The sequence below is a fragment of the Serinus canaria genome, chromosome 3 (assembly GCF_022539315.1).
Source record: "Serinus canaria isolate serCan28SL12 chromosome 3, serCan2020, whole genome shotgun sequence".
Taxonomy (NCBI): domain Eukaryota; kingdom Metazoa; phylum Chordata; class Aves; order Passeriformes; family Fringillidae; genus Serinus; species Serinus canaria.
Window position 1 is genome coordinate 20,803,003 of NC_066316.1, and position 20,354 is coordinate 20,823,356.

At 35.5% G+C, this 20,354-nt stretch overlaps 1 protein-coding gene across 1 annotated transcript in view; it reads left to right on the forward strand.

The window, feature by feature from the left end:
- The window catches only part of USH2A (usherin), a 371,525-nt gene that overhangs the window by 116,958 nt on the left and 234,213 nt on the right, over positions 1-20,354 (forward strand). Inside the window, exons 21-25 of the mRNA XM_050972284.1 lie at positions 11,075-11,205; positions 16,989-17,115; positions 17,496-17,610; positions 18,886-19,064; positions 19,545-19,675. Of these exons, the coding sequence (XP_050828241.1) occupies positions 11,075-11,205; positions 16,989-17,115; positions 17,496-17,610; positions 18,886-19,064; positions 19,545-19,675 (683 nt within the window). The remainder of the gene's footprint in view (positions 1-11,074; positions 11,206-16,988; positions 17,116-17,495; positions 17,611-18,885; positions 19,065-19,544; positions 19,676-20,354) is intronic.

Below are 20,354 nucleotides of genomic sequence, written 5' to 3' on the forward strand. Positions count from 1 at the left end.
CTCCACCACCTGGGTAGGAAGATGTTACCTCTGTGTTCCATTACTGCCAGGATTTTTGTGTATCACCCTGCTTTTCCAGGTTGGTGACTGCACACAGAACAGAGTAGCTGGTTATATCTGTCCTCTGTATTGACCACATTAGCTGGATTGCTGGATGCAGCACAGGAGCTTTTCCATGTCCACTGCATACCACCAGAGTGCTTTCTTAAAAACCAGGGCAGAGGGAAGGTTGGGGTTGCATTTATCACTCTGAAAGTATTTAACACTGTGAATATTCAGCTGGAGATAAATGTGATTTCATTGCCATGCTAGTTCTGTGTCATGCTTCTGTATGCGTTTAATGCTTACTGTGAGTGCAGGGCTTTGGTTCTTGGGAATACGCCAGACTACAAATTGGTGACACAACCTCCACAGCTGGCTTACTGCACTGGGTCATGTTTTCTATGGCACACTCTGTACAGAAGCTTGGCAGAGCAGACGATGTTGGTGAATTTGGTGAATATGATCATAACATATGATAAATAACATCAAATCCCATGTTCAGTTACTGGGGCTGTATACTGGACCATGGCTTTCCAACAAATGAAAAGGAAGTGGTAACAGCAGCCAATCCTGCAGAACTATTTACGGGTGGGTCTTCCCTCCCTCCCCAGTTCTGTTTTGAAATCCAGTCCAGGGATTGTGAGTGCTGTATCAATGACAAAATCTTCCTTTTGTGCACTGAGAAATGTTAGGGAGAGTAAGCAGAGATCACACATATGCTAAAGTAGTTTCTAAGAGAAAATTGCTAGATTTCTTAGCTTCTCAATGCACCACTTGCCTCTGTTTATATTCTAGATAGTGCATAGTAGTTAACTTTTGCAGTAACAGCCCCAGTATGTTGGCTTAATTTTGTTTGCTTTCTTGCCTTGCCATGATCATTTAAAGACAGTAGGGCCAAGGCTATCTTTCAGGATTACAACTAACAGAGGAGGTCAAGGAAGGATGGAGAAGGTCTAAGGCAGGCAGACAGAGCTGGGCAGACAGAACAGCGGAAAAGGTGGGGGAGATGAATGGGGAAGAAGGAGAAACAAACTGTGCAAAAGGGAAGGACAGAGAATAGAGCAGAAGGGCAGAAATGGGCTCAAAGTAGGGTAGATAAGGTCAAAGAAGAGAGGAGATAGGCAGAGCAGAGGGGTAAAAAAATGCACAAATATTTGGACCAAGGTGAGGGTGGAAGGGGACTGGAGGTGAGCAGAACTGTGTTAGTGCAAATTGCAAATCATAACCAGGTAATGAAATAGACATAAACTATTCAAGGCAAAGATAGAAATAATGGCCTAAAACTAGTTCCAAGTACAACTACAAATACTACAAAATGAACTATGAAGTGACACTTCACGAAATGGTACTAACTTAAATGGTCCACAAGAAATGTTTTGTGAAAGGAAAAGTAAATTGCATACCTTTGGCTTTTTCTTCTCTCACTTCCTTCACCTGCAGCTTCCCTTGCATATCCTGCATATTACCCTTCTTCAGCAGAATTTCCTGCTTTTGAGACTTGAATTTGTTAACAACTTTCCGACTTGCATCTCTTATTTTTTTGTGTAGATTATATTTTAGCAGTCTTCTGCTTTAGAATTTATTTTGCATTCCTCTCATAAATTTAAAAAATTCAAAGCAAATGTAAAATAAACTCTGCCTCAGGTAGGTTTCTCACTGAAGTCAGTAGGCCTTTTTTCTGATTAAGTAGATACAGACTCTGGTCTATACTGAAATTCATATTAAGGACATAATTAACTCTTGATAGAGACTAGCAATCTAGGCAAGGCCCTAACACAAGAATGAAAAGGAGTTTACACTAAAAAGGACCAGATGTAGTGTTCCAGGACTACATTTTGAATTAACTGATTTCACCTAGTATCTGAATCCTGAAGTGAAAAATGCCATCATCTATGTGTCCAGCACAGGAGAGGTTGGGCTGAACTTTTCTGTTTCTGTTCTGTCCTGATCTGTACGGTCTGTGCTTTGAAACTGAGGTATTGCAGAGAGTGGTTTGGTACCTCTGGATCATATTTTAAGTAAAATATTCTGCATAATTGCTACAAAGTGTTTGGATATGTTTTCAGTGATTTTTTCATGCCAAACCCCATAAAAAACACTTAATTCACAGGGTGTGCAGTTCCTGGGTACAGAGGCACAGGAGTAACAGAACAAAATGTAATGCAATATTATTAACACTTCCAAAGCAGGACTTGCTGCACACTCAAGGTGTAGTTCCATTAGATGGTAAATAGCTTAGAAGGTAATGAGAGAACCCTCACAGTTACCTATATATCCATACATAAAGCTTGCACCTGATCATTCAATTGAAATCCTTTTCTGAGCTTAGTCCTTTCAAATAAAACCACTTTTAGGCTTCCTCTGGAAAAGGATGTTGTGTGAAGAATACTCAAGGGAAATATTGCTGCCAATATGACTAGATGAAAATATTATATATTCCTTTCAGTTAATTCTTAATTTGGCAGTTGTGTTGCAGTTTGTTGCTCTACCTTAAATTGCTGCATTAACTTGAATATGTTGTTAGCTTTTTTATTCTCAGGTCTACCATGACTAGCATTTGTTGCTGAGTTTGTAACTTGAATCTATACTTTTTGCTGAGTGTTTGCTCTGTGGTGTTGCATTTCTGTCTGTAAGTTTTTCTGTTTTTTTTTTCCTCCTTGTTACATTTCCATTTTTGTCATCTAGTATTCCTCCAGACACTCATTAACTTATTTTAGTTATTATTCTGTTCCTTATGTACACTGTCTAATCAATAATGCTCCTCACTTGCTGCAGGATTTCCATGTTACTGTGCTTTCAGCCTCTGAGATGCTGTGATGGGATTCTGCCACGGCTAGTGCATGGTTGTCTGCATTTGCTGTGTTTCAGATCATTACACTGACTTTAATTTTGATGTATTTACATTTTATTCAGTTGTAATCTAACTCTTTTCCCTTGGTCAGTTAAGTTACTGTCTGTGCAGTGTTACATTTGTACTACTGCTGGAAATACTAACTAAAGGCTTATAATTGAAGTGCTATTTACAACTACTGACCTCCAGCTCATTTCTGATTTCACTGTGATGTTGACCTTTTATAGATTGCACTGTTGTAAATCTTTGAAGTGATTCTTCTTGTCATCATATTTCTAGTAATTATGATTTGCATTGCATTAACACCTAGAAGCCTCTCCCACCTTACCCTTGTTGCATAAGATGACCTTTTTTATGCACTACTTCACATACGGGTAACAGAATACAGTTATACAGTTCTTTCTCTAAAGAATTTATGTTTAAATGAAGATGAATGCTTTCCTCTGTTTCCATTCTTTAAATATAAACCTTTGAATTAATGAAATTGCTCATAAAGGATTCTTATTCCAATAAATTATTTTCTTCCTTTCCTAACAAAACCAGAGTATTTGGACTTTTCTAGGCTTCAAAAAATGAATAAATAAAGGTAAATAATTTAAAATGTTTCAGATAGGTCATGTTTGAGTAAAATTTTCTCAGATTTTGCTTGGTGGGCATCAACATCAAAGAAAGCATTAAGTGAAATTTGGACTGATGTTTCCTCCTTGTTCATATTTCACTTCAATATTGAGCAACACAGAAACAAACTTGCAGCTGATCCTCACTGTGAGTTTCAAAACTCAAATCTCTTTAGAGATTTATTTCTACTCTGGTAGCTCTGAGAAGGTGATGCTGGTTGTAAGGCATGCTCGTTGTATGCTTTCCAATGTACATAGTGGAGAACAGTTATGAATTCTGTTCATAGACTGGCTTAATAAATGAATTCGAGGCAGGTCACTAATTTCTTTAATGATAGTATTGCTTAAAAGACTGTGTAAAGAGCTGGCTGTTGACTCTAATGACAGAGGATGCTCACAGATAATGGCATCACCTGCATCTTCCTATCTGGTTTCACCCTGATCCCTCATATGTTTTTCTGAGGCCTTGATTTTTTTGTTTAGATAAATCTGGGTAGACAGATTAACCAGTTGCTTTCGGGTCTTGCCAAATTCTTAGATATCTTGTGCCAATATTTTGAAGGTTGTCTGAATTATGTTTCTCTTTTCACTGAGAAAGTTGTAAAGTACCTGTGAAAAGCCACGTTTTTGCTTTGAACTTACTTTTTACTTCGCTTAAGTGCTCTTTTTACTTCCCTTAAATGGTCTTGTTTATGTGTTGAATGTGTGTTGGGCAGCTTCTCTAACTGCCTTTCTTAAGGAATCTCAAAGATTTCTATTACTTCCTCTTCCTTGTTTACTAATTGTAGTAAATCTTTTTCAATTCATATGAAAGTATTCTCATACCATGATCAATCTTGCCCTGAGCAGATTTGTGTTTTCTTAAAGAGTTACTTTGTATAAATATAAATCCTTTAATGTATAAAGTAGAATTTATTTATTTTTTCGTGGTATAAAGAAGTGATAGGACAGGCCTGGAAAAGCCAGGTAATTCTGAATTGCACCTACTGATGTGCAGCATAATATTACTACAGACTGAGAATTTGCTCTTTAGGGAAGTCTTGTGATGTTCTGCAGAGTGTGTGCAGTGTTTGGAGGAAGCTGAACTAATCCCCTCTTTTGGAAGTAGTAGTGTCTCTCAAATGTCAGTAAATGCCTAGTCTCTAGGTAACTTTTCTGAATACATGTGGGCATTTTGCTGATTTTATCTGTGTGTCAGGCTGTGGAGGACAAAACAGTAATGAATTTTTCAAGCATTATAGAACCTTACACAAGCCATATTGGCCACTGTTCTTTAGGAAGGAGGAATATGGAAGGAAGGTGTTTTAAGTGATGGCTCTCAGGTGACATGCCACAGTCACTGGCTGAGTACAGACCCAAGGTCTCCTAATTCTGAATCTCTTGATTTAACCACTAGGTATTGCACTGTTCCTGACAAAGCATCATTCTGTTAGTGAGGGGATAAAGTGCTACTAATACATCAAATCTTATCAAATGACTTTAAACTTATCTTGGCTTTCTTTTCACCAAGGTTTGCTGTAAATCTTTTCTACTGGGGAGTAGCAGGACTTGTGTCCTTGCTAAAAGGAGAAGATTGATTTACTGTATTCATATGGAACCAGCAGTTTCCTATGAGTATGCAGTAATGAAGTGGAGTATCCATAAGTTTTTTCCCCATGCAACATTTTGGGAGACCTGAAAGCCTGGAATATGTTACAGAAATGCATTTGATAGAAACTTATAAATGTGTGTCTTCTGCATAGAATAACAGCATAACATATCTTCTGGTATGAGCAGTATTCTTATTCTTCAAATAATCTAATTGATTGTTCATTGGGCTCAGTCAGCCAAAAGTGGAGGGAAACTTTGTACAGACATCATTAGTTTTTCTCCATTTAAAGATTAATCATGAGGAGCTCTGGCTTTTTAATTCTGTAATTTGTATATTTAATGGGCTGCTGCAGAATCTATGACAGTAATTAGCATAGCCCGAAAACTCATTAATACGCAACAACATGATTAATGCAGCATTAATGCAAACATGACTGAAGTTATTTGGGTTATGTAGTAAGAAGATTAAAGCTAAAATGTCCTGTTTGTTTTACCAGTAGTGGGTATAATGGGGTAGCAAGCAAAATAAGAAAAAACAGGTATCAAATTAGTCATTTTAGTGTAAAAGAAACACTCAGATCTCATCAAGAGGATTTGGGGTTTTGCTTGACAGTTGGTTTCCACAAAAAGTGTCGCATGTTTTCTCCTTTCATTCACTCACCATATTCTGTGTTTATGCTTGCTCAACGTTGGCAGTTTGATGTATTAAGAATACCTAAAAAAATTCTTCGTGTTGAGTCATTCTGAATAAAGTTAGACTTTTTCAAATACTGGGCTTTTGTACAGTCTAATTTAGAAACCTTGGATTTTTAGATTCTCTTGGTTTTACTGTGATCATGAAAGACAAGGGGGTCCAGTTACAGTTTGGGAAAAAAGTTTGGGAACTTTATGTATGTGAGTTTATACAAATATATACATGAGTAAACATATGATGTGTACATATGTATGTGGCTTTTAAATATGTATTTTATATTTCTAATAAGAAACTAAAGCAGCTTAAGAATGAAGAGTATTTACTTCATCAATGGAATGACCAACTTAGTGTAATATTAGTAATGATGTGCTTTAAAAAAGTTTTTGGACACATTAAGGTAACAGTAAAAAATGAAGCCTGATCCTTTATAAAAAACAACAGGTCTTGGAAGGCTTTGTGAAGACCTTCTGTCTTCTCTCAATAACATCCAGGAAGCTGTAGGCCAATGCAAAGTGTGGAGAAGTCCTCTTATTCAGCAGTGGATCATAAGTATGTCCAGGGAAGTCTGCTCTGAGTTTCTTCTTTTCTTCCAATTCCACTATCCATTAGGTGAACCTGCTTTGAAAACTGATCAGTTTTTGTTAAGTCTTCCTTCTAATTATTTTTCCTACAGGTGTGGTTTTTTATATATAAAGAAATTAAATAAATCTCTTTTAGCCATTGTGGTGACATGAGGTATTGCTCTCACAGAGAGAAAAGCAAGAAAATGTTATTGAGGTGCATAGCAACTGAAATTTTTGACTCTCCATCTCTCCCCTTCCCAGTTAAAAACAAATTTTGGTTTATGATTTCTGTGAGAAAATGTTTTTGATTAGGCAAGAACATTTGTACACAGTCTTAATGTTAAATAAACACTAAAGGTTTGAAGGGACTGCTGAGAGCCTAATGCTGTACTCAAAATTTTATATAAAATTTTTATTCATTTTAGTTGTCATTATGTACAAATAGGGCTCTCAGTGAGCATAAAGTGATCACATTCTTTGCCAACAATTTTCTGTTCATTAAAATGTGCAATTATATAATTACTGAAACTATTTCCTTTAATAATATAAGTAAAATGGAAGTGCAAATTATGTTTCTACAATTGTACAATTTTGGGAAAAACTCACTGGAAATGGATGTGCTTTATAGATTATACAAAACTTGCTTCTGATATTGCTTTGTGATTTTCAAGGTATTTGGCAGATTTCTTGTTTTTTATTTTTCCAGTTGCAATGTATGCTCTTTTCCATTTATTTTCTTCCTAAGTTTGCAAGGAAATTATCCATGATATGCTGAGGTATTATTCCTGTTATTATCTATCTTGCACATATGGGTAGGGATTTGATGTATTTATGAAAATTAAGCTAAAACTAGTCTTGCTGATCACTGACAAGGTTGGAAATAGATTTATTTGACTATTCTTAGTACTTTTGAATGGAGTTGTTCATGTGGTTATATGTAAGCTTTGGTGAAGGGTCTTGAGACTTTTGTAGATAATTTCTTTGCATTTAATGACTATGATAACTTTTACTTTTCAGCTATATTCAACTCTGAACATCTAGTTTTAAAGAAAGATGCTTTGCAGGTTTTCTGCCGAATGGTTGGGATAAAGTTAATTTTTAAGTAGGTTACTTTGCTGAAATCTCTCAAGTGTTATTGCAAAAGATGATTTCAATTGTCTTGCCTCCCTGCCTACATTCTCCCTTCTACCTTCACCAAAAAGTCAAAAGAAGATTTTTGAGGACTCAAAATGTTTTTGTGTTTTGAAATGTTTTTGACTTTTTAAAAACCTTTTTTTTTCTTTTTTTTTTTCTTTAGAAAAACTAAACTCAGTTCAGTTCATTTGGAAAGATATGTTACAGCAAGTTGTTACCCTTTATATTCTGGGTGAATGGTTTCTTGGTCAAATAAAACCTATTTTAAACTTTTTATTTTGCAAGAAAAAAGGGTTTTTGAATTAGTCGGAAATGGATTTTATTGCTGTAATAATTATAAATTATTAGTATATGTTATGCTAATCTAGGAGCTGCTCTAATTTATTATTTTCCTGCTGACTGCCAACTGCTTCTTCTAAGCTCAAAATAATCCCATGTGCTCTGTAAACTTGCCAGAAATGCAGTCAGCATCTCAAGAGCACATTCCTGCCTCTTAAATACTTTTGTGCTGGTCTTGTAAATCATACTGAAATGTGCTAGAAGAATCTGAATCCAGGTAGTCTGAATCTGAAATGCTGCTGAAGTTTTGAGCCTTGCTAAACTTACACGAGGGAAGCAAAAAGGGAGGAGAAAAATCCCACCATATGCATTTTCTTTATTGGACAAAAAACTGTGTTCTGGCACATCAAAAATTAGAGTAATATGATATAATTTTCCTTGTAATGCCAGTCTCTACCTGAAAGGGACTCTCAAAGCTGTGTCCCTCACAGGGTAACGTGCTGATGTTGCATCTCATTAGGATGCCTTTGAAAATGCCTGCATTGGTCATGTTTCACAGTCTCATTCCCATTCTGACCTGGGTGTGCCATCTTTGAAACTAGGACAAAAGTCCCAATCTGCTGCTGCATAAATTGAAAGTATGTAGATCCTGACAGAAGGTTAGTCTGCCCTAATACAATTTGGGATATTTGAAAAAAATAATGCTAATAATTACTAATTTATTTTACTTGTCCTTTTTATTACTCTGTAGCCTTCTTTTCATTTTTTATGTGCACTATATACAATGCTTGTATAATTTTTTGTGTAATGCCATTATAATTAAAGAAATTCAATTACAAAAATTAAATAAGTTTCTTTATTTATAATTAAAGGAGTTCTGACAGCTTCTCCAATTGCAACTATAATATGAAATGGAATTAAAGAATTCATTTGAATGATATACATTAATGTTTAATTAGTAGTAGAATTTCCTGTTGGTTTTTATCCCAGAAATGATAACAGGTTCTTGTGGAACAATCATTTGTGTCACGCAAGCAAGCATGTTAGGTGAATTCTTGAGTTGCAGTTCAAGATTTAGTTGGTTAAAAGTACCTTCCTACTATGCCCCACAGATGGTCATGTTTTCCATCCAACATTTAGTAGCATGAGTAGCGTGGCTGAGATGCAGTTTCTGTATATGACAAATTACAGAAGTAATTGTAATGTCACCACTTTATTGATGTTTCTATTTATATGTTATATTTAACATTGAAATTAAGAGTTTAGACACGCTTTTGAAATAACAGGAGTCTTTGAGAAACTTGAAAAATGTCTCACCCTCCCCCAGATATGAAAAAAAAAAAAGAAAATTGTTTTGGTAATACAATGTGGTTTTCAAGTTCTGTGAAACTTCTCAGGTGTTGGAAGAAAAGTCTTCTCTGTCCAAATGAAGTAAATCCATTTCCAGTGTTCTCTGCCACTAAGAGAGAAAAATGGCACACATGTGGTTTCTACAAGTCTGAATGGGCTTCTGGTTATACTCTTTGTTGACCTTGAGGTCCAGCATTAATTGCTGTGTTCTTGTGAAAAATATTAATTTCACAAGTTTTTTATCGTGCAGTGAAAGTATTGTCTGTGCGGCAGAAGTTTTCTTAGTATTTAGTTTCTCTCTTGTAGTCACTTCTAGAAACATGAGAAATTATTAACATTGAAATTCCTTATCTCATGAGAAATTCCAAGGACCCTTGAACTTAAAGGGATGAAGTCCTTTTTCAGTTCTTTAATAGGTGGTAAATTAATTTAGAAGAAAACAGTGGCTCCTGACTCATCAATAATTTCTATAAAGCTGCAGCCTCTCTACAAGCAGGATTCTTTAACACAATATTATACAAGAATGTATAGTGTTTTTGCAGAAACTAAATTATTTTGTTTGTGTTTGTCCTTCTGCATCAGGTTTGAGGGGGGATCTTCTGGTCTTCAGAAATGTCTTTTGGCAGCTTCATAAAAATACTGGCAGCTTGTTAAATTGACTGTGCTCCCATTGCTGGGATTAGAGGGCATCAGTCTCAGTCTCTCCAGCAGATACTGCAGCTGGAAGTACCTGGAAGCTCACAGTATTGCAAGTGCTCATTTCTGAGCCAGGCAAAGCTATCCTTTTCTTTAACTAGGGACACTGTTGGCTGAGTTTTTTGACGTGCAGGGGGCTACTTGTGTGCAACTGCTTTTTGCAGGTGTTTTAATAGCAGGTCTGATTTTCCTTGTTTTGTGTCTGTGACTGCATCCTGTAATTTACATGAAAACATTGTATGTAATTAGGTAGAGAGGCCGAAGGATATTTCTTTCAGGTACAGGTAATTAACAAGTATAATCTAATATGAATGTGTGTCAGAATTATGAGTTTTATTTTTTTAATTTAATTTAAATTTAATTTAATTTTAATTCTTTCTTGCTGTCTGCAAGAAAAACTTTAGTAATTTATTGTTTTCTGCCTGACATAAAATAGGGAAAATACTAGGTAGTTTGGTAGAGTTGGGTAAAACCCAGTTACTTACCTTGTTCTGGAAAAGCACCTTATACAGAAATGTCATGGAAGTGTGTAGAATAGGTGGGTGTTGCTATTACTGCCTTTTCATTTCCCTTGGCAAAAAATTGGTGCAGGAAAGGCATGGCTCTAGCACACACCAGGGAATTTATCAGAAAATAAATGGAGGACTGTTGATAATGATCTGGAAAGGTCTTAATGAAGCTTAGTTCATCCATTACTCCTTTGGATATTTTCAATTTTTTGTTGGAAAACTACTTCTTTTCTGTGTGTTCTTTGTGCATTTAGATATGATGTTTATAAAAGAATATATATAAAAAGTTACATATAAACACATACATATGTCTTTTGGAACCAAAACCCTACTATTCTTCATACAAATCCTTGCATGCAGAAACCTCATTTCTGCTTTACTTATTATAGAAATGTTAAGTGACAAATGAAAATCCACATGTAAAACATCAACTATTAGAATACTGTGCTAATATCTGAATTATATTTTCCTAAGAAAGAAGTTACTAAACAACATTTGTCATAATTGCATGTCTTTTTTTAGAGATGAATAAGGGCTCACAGAAATTTCTCTCAAGGGCTGCCTCAGTCTGGATTAGTAAAATTTCTCCTGCAATGTCTAGCAGGGGTTTTAGGTGAACAGAACTTCCATGATTTTGCTTTGCAGTGTTGCTGCTGTTTTTAAAATGATATTTTATTCATAAATTTTTGTTCTGTCTTACAAGAACCACTTTTGGCGTTAACCATCTACTTGCTTTTTTGTCTAACCAGGTATTAAAGTGAAATTTAGAACCCAGGAGCCTGATGGTTTGATTTTTTTCTCTGCATCACCTGGCAATCAGGAGGAGTACATTGCCCTGCAGCTGAGGAGTGGGCGTCCTTACTTTCTTTTTGATCCGCAGGTACAACAAAAGGCAGGATCCTATAAAAATAGCTTATATCATTTACCCTTGTACTTTTTACATGCTTATCCTTGGGGATATTTTGGTATGGTTCGGTTTTGGGCTGGTTTTTGTCTGTTTGTTTTTTAAATTTAATTGATACAGGCTTACTTGCTTCTCAGAACCCATAGGTAACGAGAGATTTTTGAGGAGAGAAAAACTGAAATACTAAATCTTTGCACTTTTTTTGTTGTGAATGCCACTATATAAGGTTTTTTTTTGCATTTTTATGAGTGGGGTTTTTTGTCAGTGCCACTAAACACCACTACAGCATAAATTAACAAGATTTCAAAGTTTGCAGAACTAAGTTTTGAATTAGTTAGTAAGTTTATATAATGTTAGTCAATTATTTTTAAGCCTCCCTTCTTGAGACTGTTCTCCTATAGAGATCAGCATGTTACCATTATGTAAAAATATAAATAATGAGGGAAGTAGCAACAAAATAAAAAATAAGGCAACAATGCCTTGCATTGGGCTATTTTATGTTTTCTGGGAACCCCAATACTGGATCTCCTTACAGAATTAAAAACATTATGGCCTCACTTATATTTAATAAATATGCAAGAAACTGTAAATAATTATCAGATTTTCTCACCCACTGTTGCCTCTTGAGCTCTGCCAGAGTCACTCTGTGACCGCTTGAAGGTGTTGTGCAGGAGGGAAAATCCCCTTAAGCTTTGGAGCACCTATAGAAGAAGCAAAATGTTGCACAGAGGCAGGCTTGTAAGTGATCCCAATGATAGAAAATGTTAAATCTGCTTCTAAGCCCAAGATACACATTTCTATTATTTCTACAGCATTTACACACAGGCTTTATCTTACTGTGTACTACAGATTTTGGGGCCCAATATAATGTTGTTAATATTGTCCTCATAAACATTTTAATAGGGATTAGTTTTGTTTTTGCTCTCTTGCACCCATACCTTTTTTTAACTGAAAGGAAAGTTTTATTTCTTTTGCAAGTTCTTCTGGGGTTTATTTAGATTTTTTTTGTTGTTGTTTGATGGTTAATTGGAGTGGCTGTCTTTCAACTGACATTTTAATGCTTCAAATAGTATTCCTAGTCCTTCTTTCAGATTTGCTTCTTTTAAAGTAGCTTTATGTCAGCTTGTTTAGATCATTCCCTAAGAAAGTATTTCATTTGTTTGGATCCACAGTATCCGGGGAATGGGAAGGGGGAGAGATGGAAGAGTGGCTGCTTTGGGGCTTTAATTTTTCTCCCCACTTTTTCACCTGTCTCTTATCTGTAAAAAACCCCAGCAGGTCTCATATTCAGTCCTTAGAGCCTCTCAGTTCATGTAATATTTTCAACAGTTACTGTCCTGAATTTTAACAGATTACTTCTTTATGAATGTATCTTTCTTTATCTTTTTGTTTCATTTGAATCAGGCAACTCTTCCATGCTGATTTTTAGGCTCATCACTTCAATAGTTTCCTCTTATGAAATAGCCTATGGTGCTGCTTCAGTGCTTCAATTGCTGTTTAGAGAAAAAAAAAAGAAGAAAAGCTGTCATTCAAGGCATCCAGGAGCAGTGTAGGTCTTAATAGCTGATTTACTATCTTGATAGCTAATACTTTCTAATTTCTCATTAATAATGTGGAAGAGATTCCTGTACATTCTCAGATTCAAAAGTAGGGTACAGTGGCCTACATCAAAGTGTTTTGTGTAGAAACCTTTTCTTTTACGTCTGAAAATTCAGTTATCAAAAAATGTCAGTCTTCTGTATCCCTATGCTGTGCTAATAATATGCTGTGCTACCTTACTGTCATTACATTTGTTTCTTTGTTTTTGTCATAGATTGTTTCTTTTTTAATTTTGCCATGATTTGCTATTCCTTTCCTACAGTGTCAGACATCCTGTACTGTAGCACCATTTCTTCATCTTTCATTTGTGCATCACAGTCTGCATTAGTGTGCAAATGCTTTAATTACTTCTTATTGACATCATGTGGCATCTTAACCAGGTTATAGGCATTGTTGTCTTTAATTATAGTCATGACATATACAGTAAACATTTATGGCCCTTCCTTTATGCTCTTCTCTGAGAAATTGCCAACATTCTTTTTGATGACAATTGTGTCTCTGCAGCTTTTTATCTGCAGCAGTGTGGTGTAATATTCTGTGCTCCCTTCCAGCTGTGACCTGTGGCAGGTTAATTATTTGTACCCTCGGTCCCTTTCGGGAAGCTGGGCCGTATCTTTGCTCATGATCAGCCGCGCGTTCTCTCTTTGTTGTGTCTGCTCTGGGGATGGTCCTGCCAAGTCCTCCTGGTGGGGAGCCTTCAGCAGCCTCGCTTCTTCCTTCGCTAAGTGTTAATTTCAAATCCTTTTCTTCGTGTCCATTCATACTTCTCTGAGCTCCATGTACACCACCATTCATCTGGCTGTTGTCGGACCGTTCCTTTTTGTCTCCCTTTTGTGCTGTGCAACTGCTCTTTTTTCCTTCCTAATTGTTTTACTGCCATTCTTTCTGGATTTCTACCCATGGTCCAGGGAGCATGAGGGTTTATTGCGAACAGATGTCTTCCTTAGTCTTTTTGGAACAATCAAATTTTTCCATAGAGCTTCCTCCAAACTCCGAGTGTCTCTAAAGCTTCAGCTGTCTGTGGATTTTTTTCTTATTGTGATGTCTATACATCTACACCTAAATTACACAATCAACTCCAGCTAAATTTATGGTTATCTTTCAGTGGCTACAGGTAATTTTTTTTTTTTCCCAGGGAAGCACTGAATATCTTATACTAAGTGAAATCAGTTACAGTGGAAATATAAGCCCAACATGGAGCACCTTTTTTCCTAAGTGATTAGGACAGCCTGAGGATAGACTGAGATTCTTCTCACAGGATGGAGGGAATTGTATCCAGCTCTTCCATTTTAGAAGATAATACCTTTACTAAATTTTACAGCAAAAAGGAAGAACACAGATACTTTCCTTTTGTGTGTTGCCTTGTTTGTTGTTCTTGTCATGGAGAGGCCAAAGCATTCGGCACAGTCTGAGGGTGAGGTTTTTATTCCACAAAATAAAAGGAAGAAAGATGGACAATACCTGGCTGTGTGTCCCAGCTAGGCCTTCCTTCTTGGCACTGGCAAAACTTCACTACTTTTTCACCTTCTTAGTAGTAGGAGTTTAAGCATTGAAAGAACTTGACTGGGAAAAGTGTTGTTACATTCAAATTTTGCACCTGAGACAGTATCTCTGAAGATTCATATTTGTGATTTTTTTTGTATTTTCTATGTAAATATCAGTATGACAGAATAATTTATATTTACTTAGTTACTATTGACAGCAACCAAATATTAAGACTTACTGTATGGAATAGCAAAATAATCCAGATTTCAAAATATGTGATTTCCAAAATCCATGACTAGCCATCTTGCACAGGCTGTTTAAATGTGATCCCAGAGTGACTCTGGTAGTTCTGGAAAAAGTGTAAAAAAGCCTCTCCAGTGAAGCACATGCTGAACCCTGAACACTTTTTTTTTGTCTTCTACTTTCCTTCCCTCCAGAATTAAGCACAGGTTAGCACATATGCTTGTGTGGTCCCAGATTGAATTGGTTACAAATAAATGTGGTTTCTGATGTATAAAACTCTAGACTGTTGCCAAACATAATATGAAGAACCACTTATTCAGGCACCTGATCTTTAGAATGCAGCATCGTTTGTAACAATTTTAACGCTAACTAAGTACACTTTGATGAGACAGCATTTAATAAAATGCTCATTAATTTCATCATTAGCAAGGGTATGCTAAGAAGTAAGCCAGTTTCTTATGTCACGCCCAATTAGCATCCCATGCTAGTAATCCCATTAGTATTGTTGAATTCACTAATGGAAAAACTAATGGGCATGCTACCAGGGCACATTAATTGGGCATGACACCAGTTCTGGTTTTAATTATTAAACTACGATAATGAAATGTGTGTGTTTGTAAAATATTAAAATGTTGAAATAGGAGAGAAGACAATAAAAAATAGTATATGAGAAAGTGCCATTAGTATGTGAGGATGTATAGCTTTGTATTCTTATTATGGGGCAGAGGGACTGCTCTCCAAGACTACTCAGTACCAAGATGTTGGTGGAATGGAGCTGGAAACGTGCTGTAAATATTCCCAGGAAATAATTTTTTCTTTAACTGTGTACATATGTGCACATCACATATATGTTTTGGTGCATAGGATACACAGTGACAGTCCCCAATGCTAAATGTTAAATGTGTACTGGATTCATAAGTCTGTGTGCCAAAATGCAATTTCTAATGCATGAACATCACTAAAGACAGAATACTACATTTTAATAAGAGGGTTTTAGTATTAATCAAAATAGATGGATGTTTCTATCAACAGCTTTTCTTCATGTGTGTAGTTCTAAGATCCTTGGACCAAAAACAATACTAGAAGACCTGGAAAAAAAAAAGTTGAACTGTCTGGCTTACTGCTGCAAAGTTATAAGCTGGGCCCCCAAATTATAAGGAACCAAATTTTTCATTTAGGTACTTTTTGGAAATTGTTTTCTGAAGCCATAAAGTAACTGCAGTGGTTGAGATTTTAGCACAGCTTTTATATAAAGAAACATTTTTCTATCAGTAGTTGCCTGCTGTACAAGACAATTTTAATTTGTGAATTCAGCAGAATAATGTGGAGTTCCCAGGTAATTTAAAAATGATATAAAGTCCTGAGACAATCTTCTGGGAATTATTAAGAAGTTAGATGATTATTTGGATATAAATATCAAGAAAATTCTTGAAATATATTAATTTTATTTTTATTACAACATTCTATTAATTTATGTGATATTTTGTTTGGTTCTTTGCTTTCTTGAGATTTAGTTTGGTAACTGCATCTATTACACTCCTCTTACTCAGCAACTCAGAAAAGATTTCTCTGTATATGTAATAGATGTCCTTAAATTCACCCCTTCATGTCATATTTTTATTTGTTTTATTAAAATCAGGTAAAAATTCTCATTAAATTTAAATACATTTTTACAAGCATCCCTTGTACCATAAAAGCAACCTCAATGACAACCTTTTGGGATTTTTCTTATTTAGTTTTATTTGTCTATTTGGGTTTTTTTGTTGTTGTTTTAGGTTTTGTTTTGAGGATGTTTTTGCTTTGTTCTGTTTTGCTGGATTTTTTGGTATGACCTTTTACCCCCATAAATGTGTGGTACTTTCTCATCTAGACATTTTAGTCCTTGTGATACCAGGTTAACATGGAGAGAAAATGCATCTACTGTGCTACACATGCACCTCTCTTTTGGATCCCTTCATGTGGACAGGTGCTGCAATTAACAATCCTGGTATGCAGCTGCTCTCCATGGATGGCACATTGAACCATGGCCATCAAACTTCACAGCCACAGCAATCCTTGAAGTAGTTAAATAGAGACATAATAATAAAAAAAAAAAGGAATAAAAAATATAAAATCTGAGTGACATGACTCTCAATAATTTGTGCCTCATCCTTGTCTTTATCAGGGGAACTACACAGGATTTTATATTTTTAATAGACACTCAACTAGATGCTTGATCCTTCATTTATTATTTGAGAAGGATAAATTTGGTGTTTAAATTTAGAAGGTTAAGTAAGACCTAAACATCATTCACCAGTCCAAAGGAAGTTAAACACAGGACTGCTGTTTTATTTTTAGATGTAATCTGCAATAAATTGCTATAAAAGAGTAAGATATTATTCTAAATATTACCTTCAAAAGACTCTAAATCAGATTCTTCTGTTAATAAAAAGGGGTCTGCAGTAGCGGTCACTCCTACTAATGACGGTGGAAAAGTGTACAATGATAACAGTTGGCACCAACTAATTGCTACAAGAATTCAAGCTCTGGGAAACATCACAGTGGATGGGCAGTTCACAGGTAATCAATTCATTTAAGCAACTTTGGTATTACTAAGGATATTGCTCACTTGCTTTTTTGCTACCTGTGCTCACCTAGACAGAAAAAAATTCATTCAGTTTTTTGACTGTTTTGTCATTACTGGTGTTTCTGTTCATCTGAGAGATCTCTCCACTATGGATCCTTGATAATTGAATACTAAGTCTCTTTTTGTGCTTGTGAATATAATTGTGTTGATCTCCTGTTGTTAAATAGAGCTGTAAGTATTTCCTGGGTATGTATTATGAAACTCTTAGACTATTGTGTCACATTAGCCTCTTTATAAAATACCAGTATTTTGTTATTGAGTTGAAAATCTGTTGAAAGCATCAAATATGTGAATAATAAATGGTTTTGTTCAGGTTCTTCCTTAGCAACTAGTGGCAGTACCATTATTGGAGAGAACACAGGTGTTTTTGTTGGAGGACTTCCACAGGGTTATACTATTGTAAGAAAGGATGAAGGTATGTATGATAAGTCTGTACAGTTTCTAAAATTTTATCTTTGGGATAGACTGAAATCTCTATATAGTTGATTTCATCAGCATTAAAACAGCTTATGAGGTCTGTGTACATTTTAATGGATTCTGTACAGAGAACTGGTGTGAGTGTGAAACTTTTGGGCATGTTTTACATACAGTTACACAAATTCATTCCAAAATCCCAATGTTAATTGTTCGTATTAGCTTAAGCCCATGGTTATGCATCCCAGTTTGATGCAGGGATACAACATGCTGGCCTTTTTGGTGTGAGTTTGTATCCTTCAGAGGTGTATGAATATACCTCTATTTTACAGATATAGAATTTATGAGGAGCTGGATGATATCTGGCTTCTTGAAGAATCAATAAGCATAAGTTTTCATAAATATACTTAGTATATATGCCAAATGTATAAACTGCCATCAGATGACAGAGATGACCGTCTGTGTAAGTATACAGTCAGCTGTTGACAGTGATTTCATATCCAGATATTTGGTTTTTTTCATACTAATCTGAAAGCCAAATTGTTTATTAAGTTTGTGTTTCTGCCTCTGGCGTAAAATCTAGTTGACTTGATGTGGGGTACACTTAGGTTCAGCTTCCTCTTTCCTTCTTTATTTCACTGCACTAAAACCAGAAATGCATGCATCTGTTCTTCTAAAGCATTGGTTCACAAAGCAATCCAGGATGCCTCTCTCAAAAACCCCAGCTATATATTCAAAATGAGACTGAATATAAATACCATTAAAGAGAAGGGCACCTATGAAAACAGATTTGAAATTTTGCCCCCAGTAATAAAGAGGGGATATCAGCTATGTGTAGTTGATTTTGGTTTTTTGTTTTATACAAAAAAGGAAGGAAAAACTTCCTGATGAAGCTTCTAAACCTGTATTTCTCTGCCTCACCAATTGCTTCCTACTCAGCACATGCATGCCTTTCTTCAGAACTGTTGCTTTCTTTAAAGAAAGCTTTTTTGGATCTTCATAGAGTAGATTTATTCTGTTGATTTGAAAGTGCCTGTATGCAAAAATCTCAAAAAGTCTAATATTTTTCAGCTACATAGCAGTAGGTGCTGTCTTTAGTGATTAGACCCCTTCAGAAATCTGGATTTAGCTTGGAGGCCAGCTTTATGACCTGATTGGTGGCTGGTTTTCTGTGCACACATGGATGTATATGATAGGGAGAGCATGTAGAAAACATATAAATAAATACCTCTGGTTAGTTGCAGGTGTTCAACTTAAAAAAATAATTTCCTTTTTGCAGGGATGAAGAGGATAGTCCAGAAAGGATTTGTGGGCTGTCTCAGTGACATATTTTTGAAAAAAGTGCATACTCCCTATGAGAACTGGGAATCTTTGAACTGGCAGAATGCTGAAGAACAAAACAATGTCTACCGTGTTTGGGAAGGATGCCCCATTGGACTCTCAAAAGGAGCACATTTTCTTGGCAGAGGTAGTTTGCTGTGCTGTTGCTCTATCCAAATATGTTATTGAGACAGTCAAGAAGGTGGTTGTGTCAAAAGTGTTGCAGTGATCTGCTTTTCAAGGCAGCTTTAGCTATATGGGATTATTTCTGTTGGTTTAAAATTGTGTCTCTTGGCTGACAGAAGGTTGCTGCATGGAAGAGGAATTGCAGTTAGTGCTGCTGTAACTATATGCAGTTTGGATGTGTGTCTGTAGGGACATAAAAGATGCCTATCAACAACAACAACAAAAAAGCCAGGTTAAAAAAAATTAGGATATTCAGATTTGGTTTCTTGCAGTACATTATTGATATCTGTCATCAAAGCTGAGTGATAAAGTTGTGAGCTATAATTTTGAAGCCTGAGTTCTTCATGTCAGAGTATTAAGTAGCACCTAGATTTTTACTTTTGATTTCTTGAACCAATTTACTTATTTAATTAACTTATGTATGCATTCACCTTCTTTCAAGGGTTCCTGGAGCTGCATTCAGGTGTTTTCAGTGGTGGACTGGAATTTGAGATCTCATTCAAATTCAGAACAGATCAACTGAATGGGTTGCTTTTGTTTGTTTACAATAAAGATGGCCCAGATTATCTTGCAGTAAGTTCAAAAATACAATTAACTCTATTGAGACATGACCTGTAAGTTTTCTCCACAAAAGCAAAACTAGCACAGAAAGAAATTTCAAACCATAAGTTATTTTCATGTCTTGCTAGTTTTGAAATGCTTTGCAGAGCATATTATAATGGAGCTAAATTCTTTAATAGATGCTAAGTGTTAAGTTACTGTTGTTATTTATGTCATAAAAAAGAAAGATATCAATGTATGAAAAGCAGAATTATTGTCTTAACTGGATTAGAAGTGATTAGAAAACAGAATAAAATACATGTATTAAAAGCTTTCACTTAATTTCCAGGAAAGCATAAAGTTTACCTATTTTCCCAGTTCTCATACTAAAACAGAATCAATTAAATTATAAATCAAAAAGACTGTAATAGAAATTGTCTAGTCTCCTTGTAAAACTTTCTCTTTAAGGTATATGTTTATTTTTATAATCCCTATATTTTTGTTCCTTTTGACTTGAAACAGGCAGAAATTAGTTAGTTCCAGCTTAATTCCATCTCACCTCTGTCACCATTTTCCTGACACTGTAGAGGAAGTTTCCCAAATCCTGTATCAGGCAAATTTGTGAGGTAGTGCCTATGAACCTTCTTTTTGGTGTCTGTTAAATAAGAATGTTTATGCTCAGAATTATTTGTTCTTCTATAATTTCCAATAG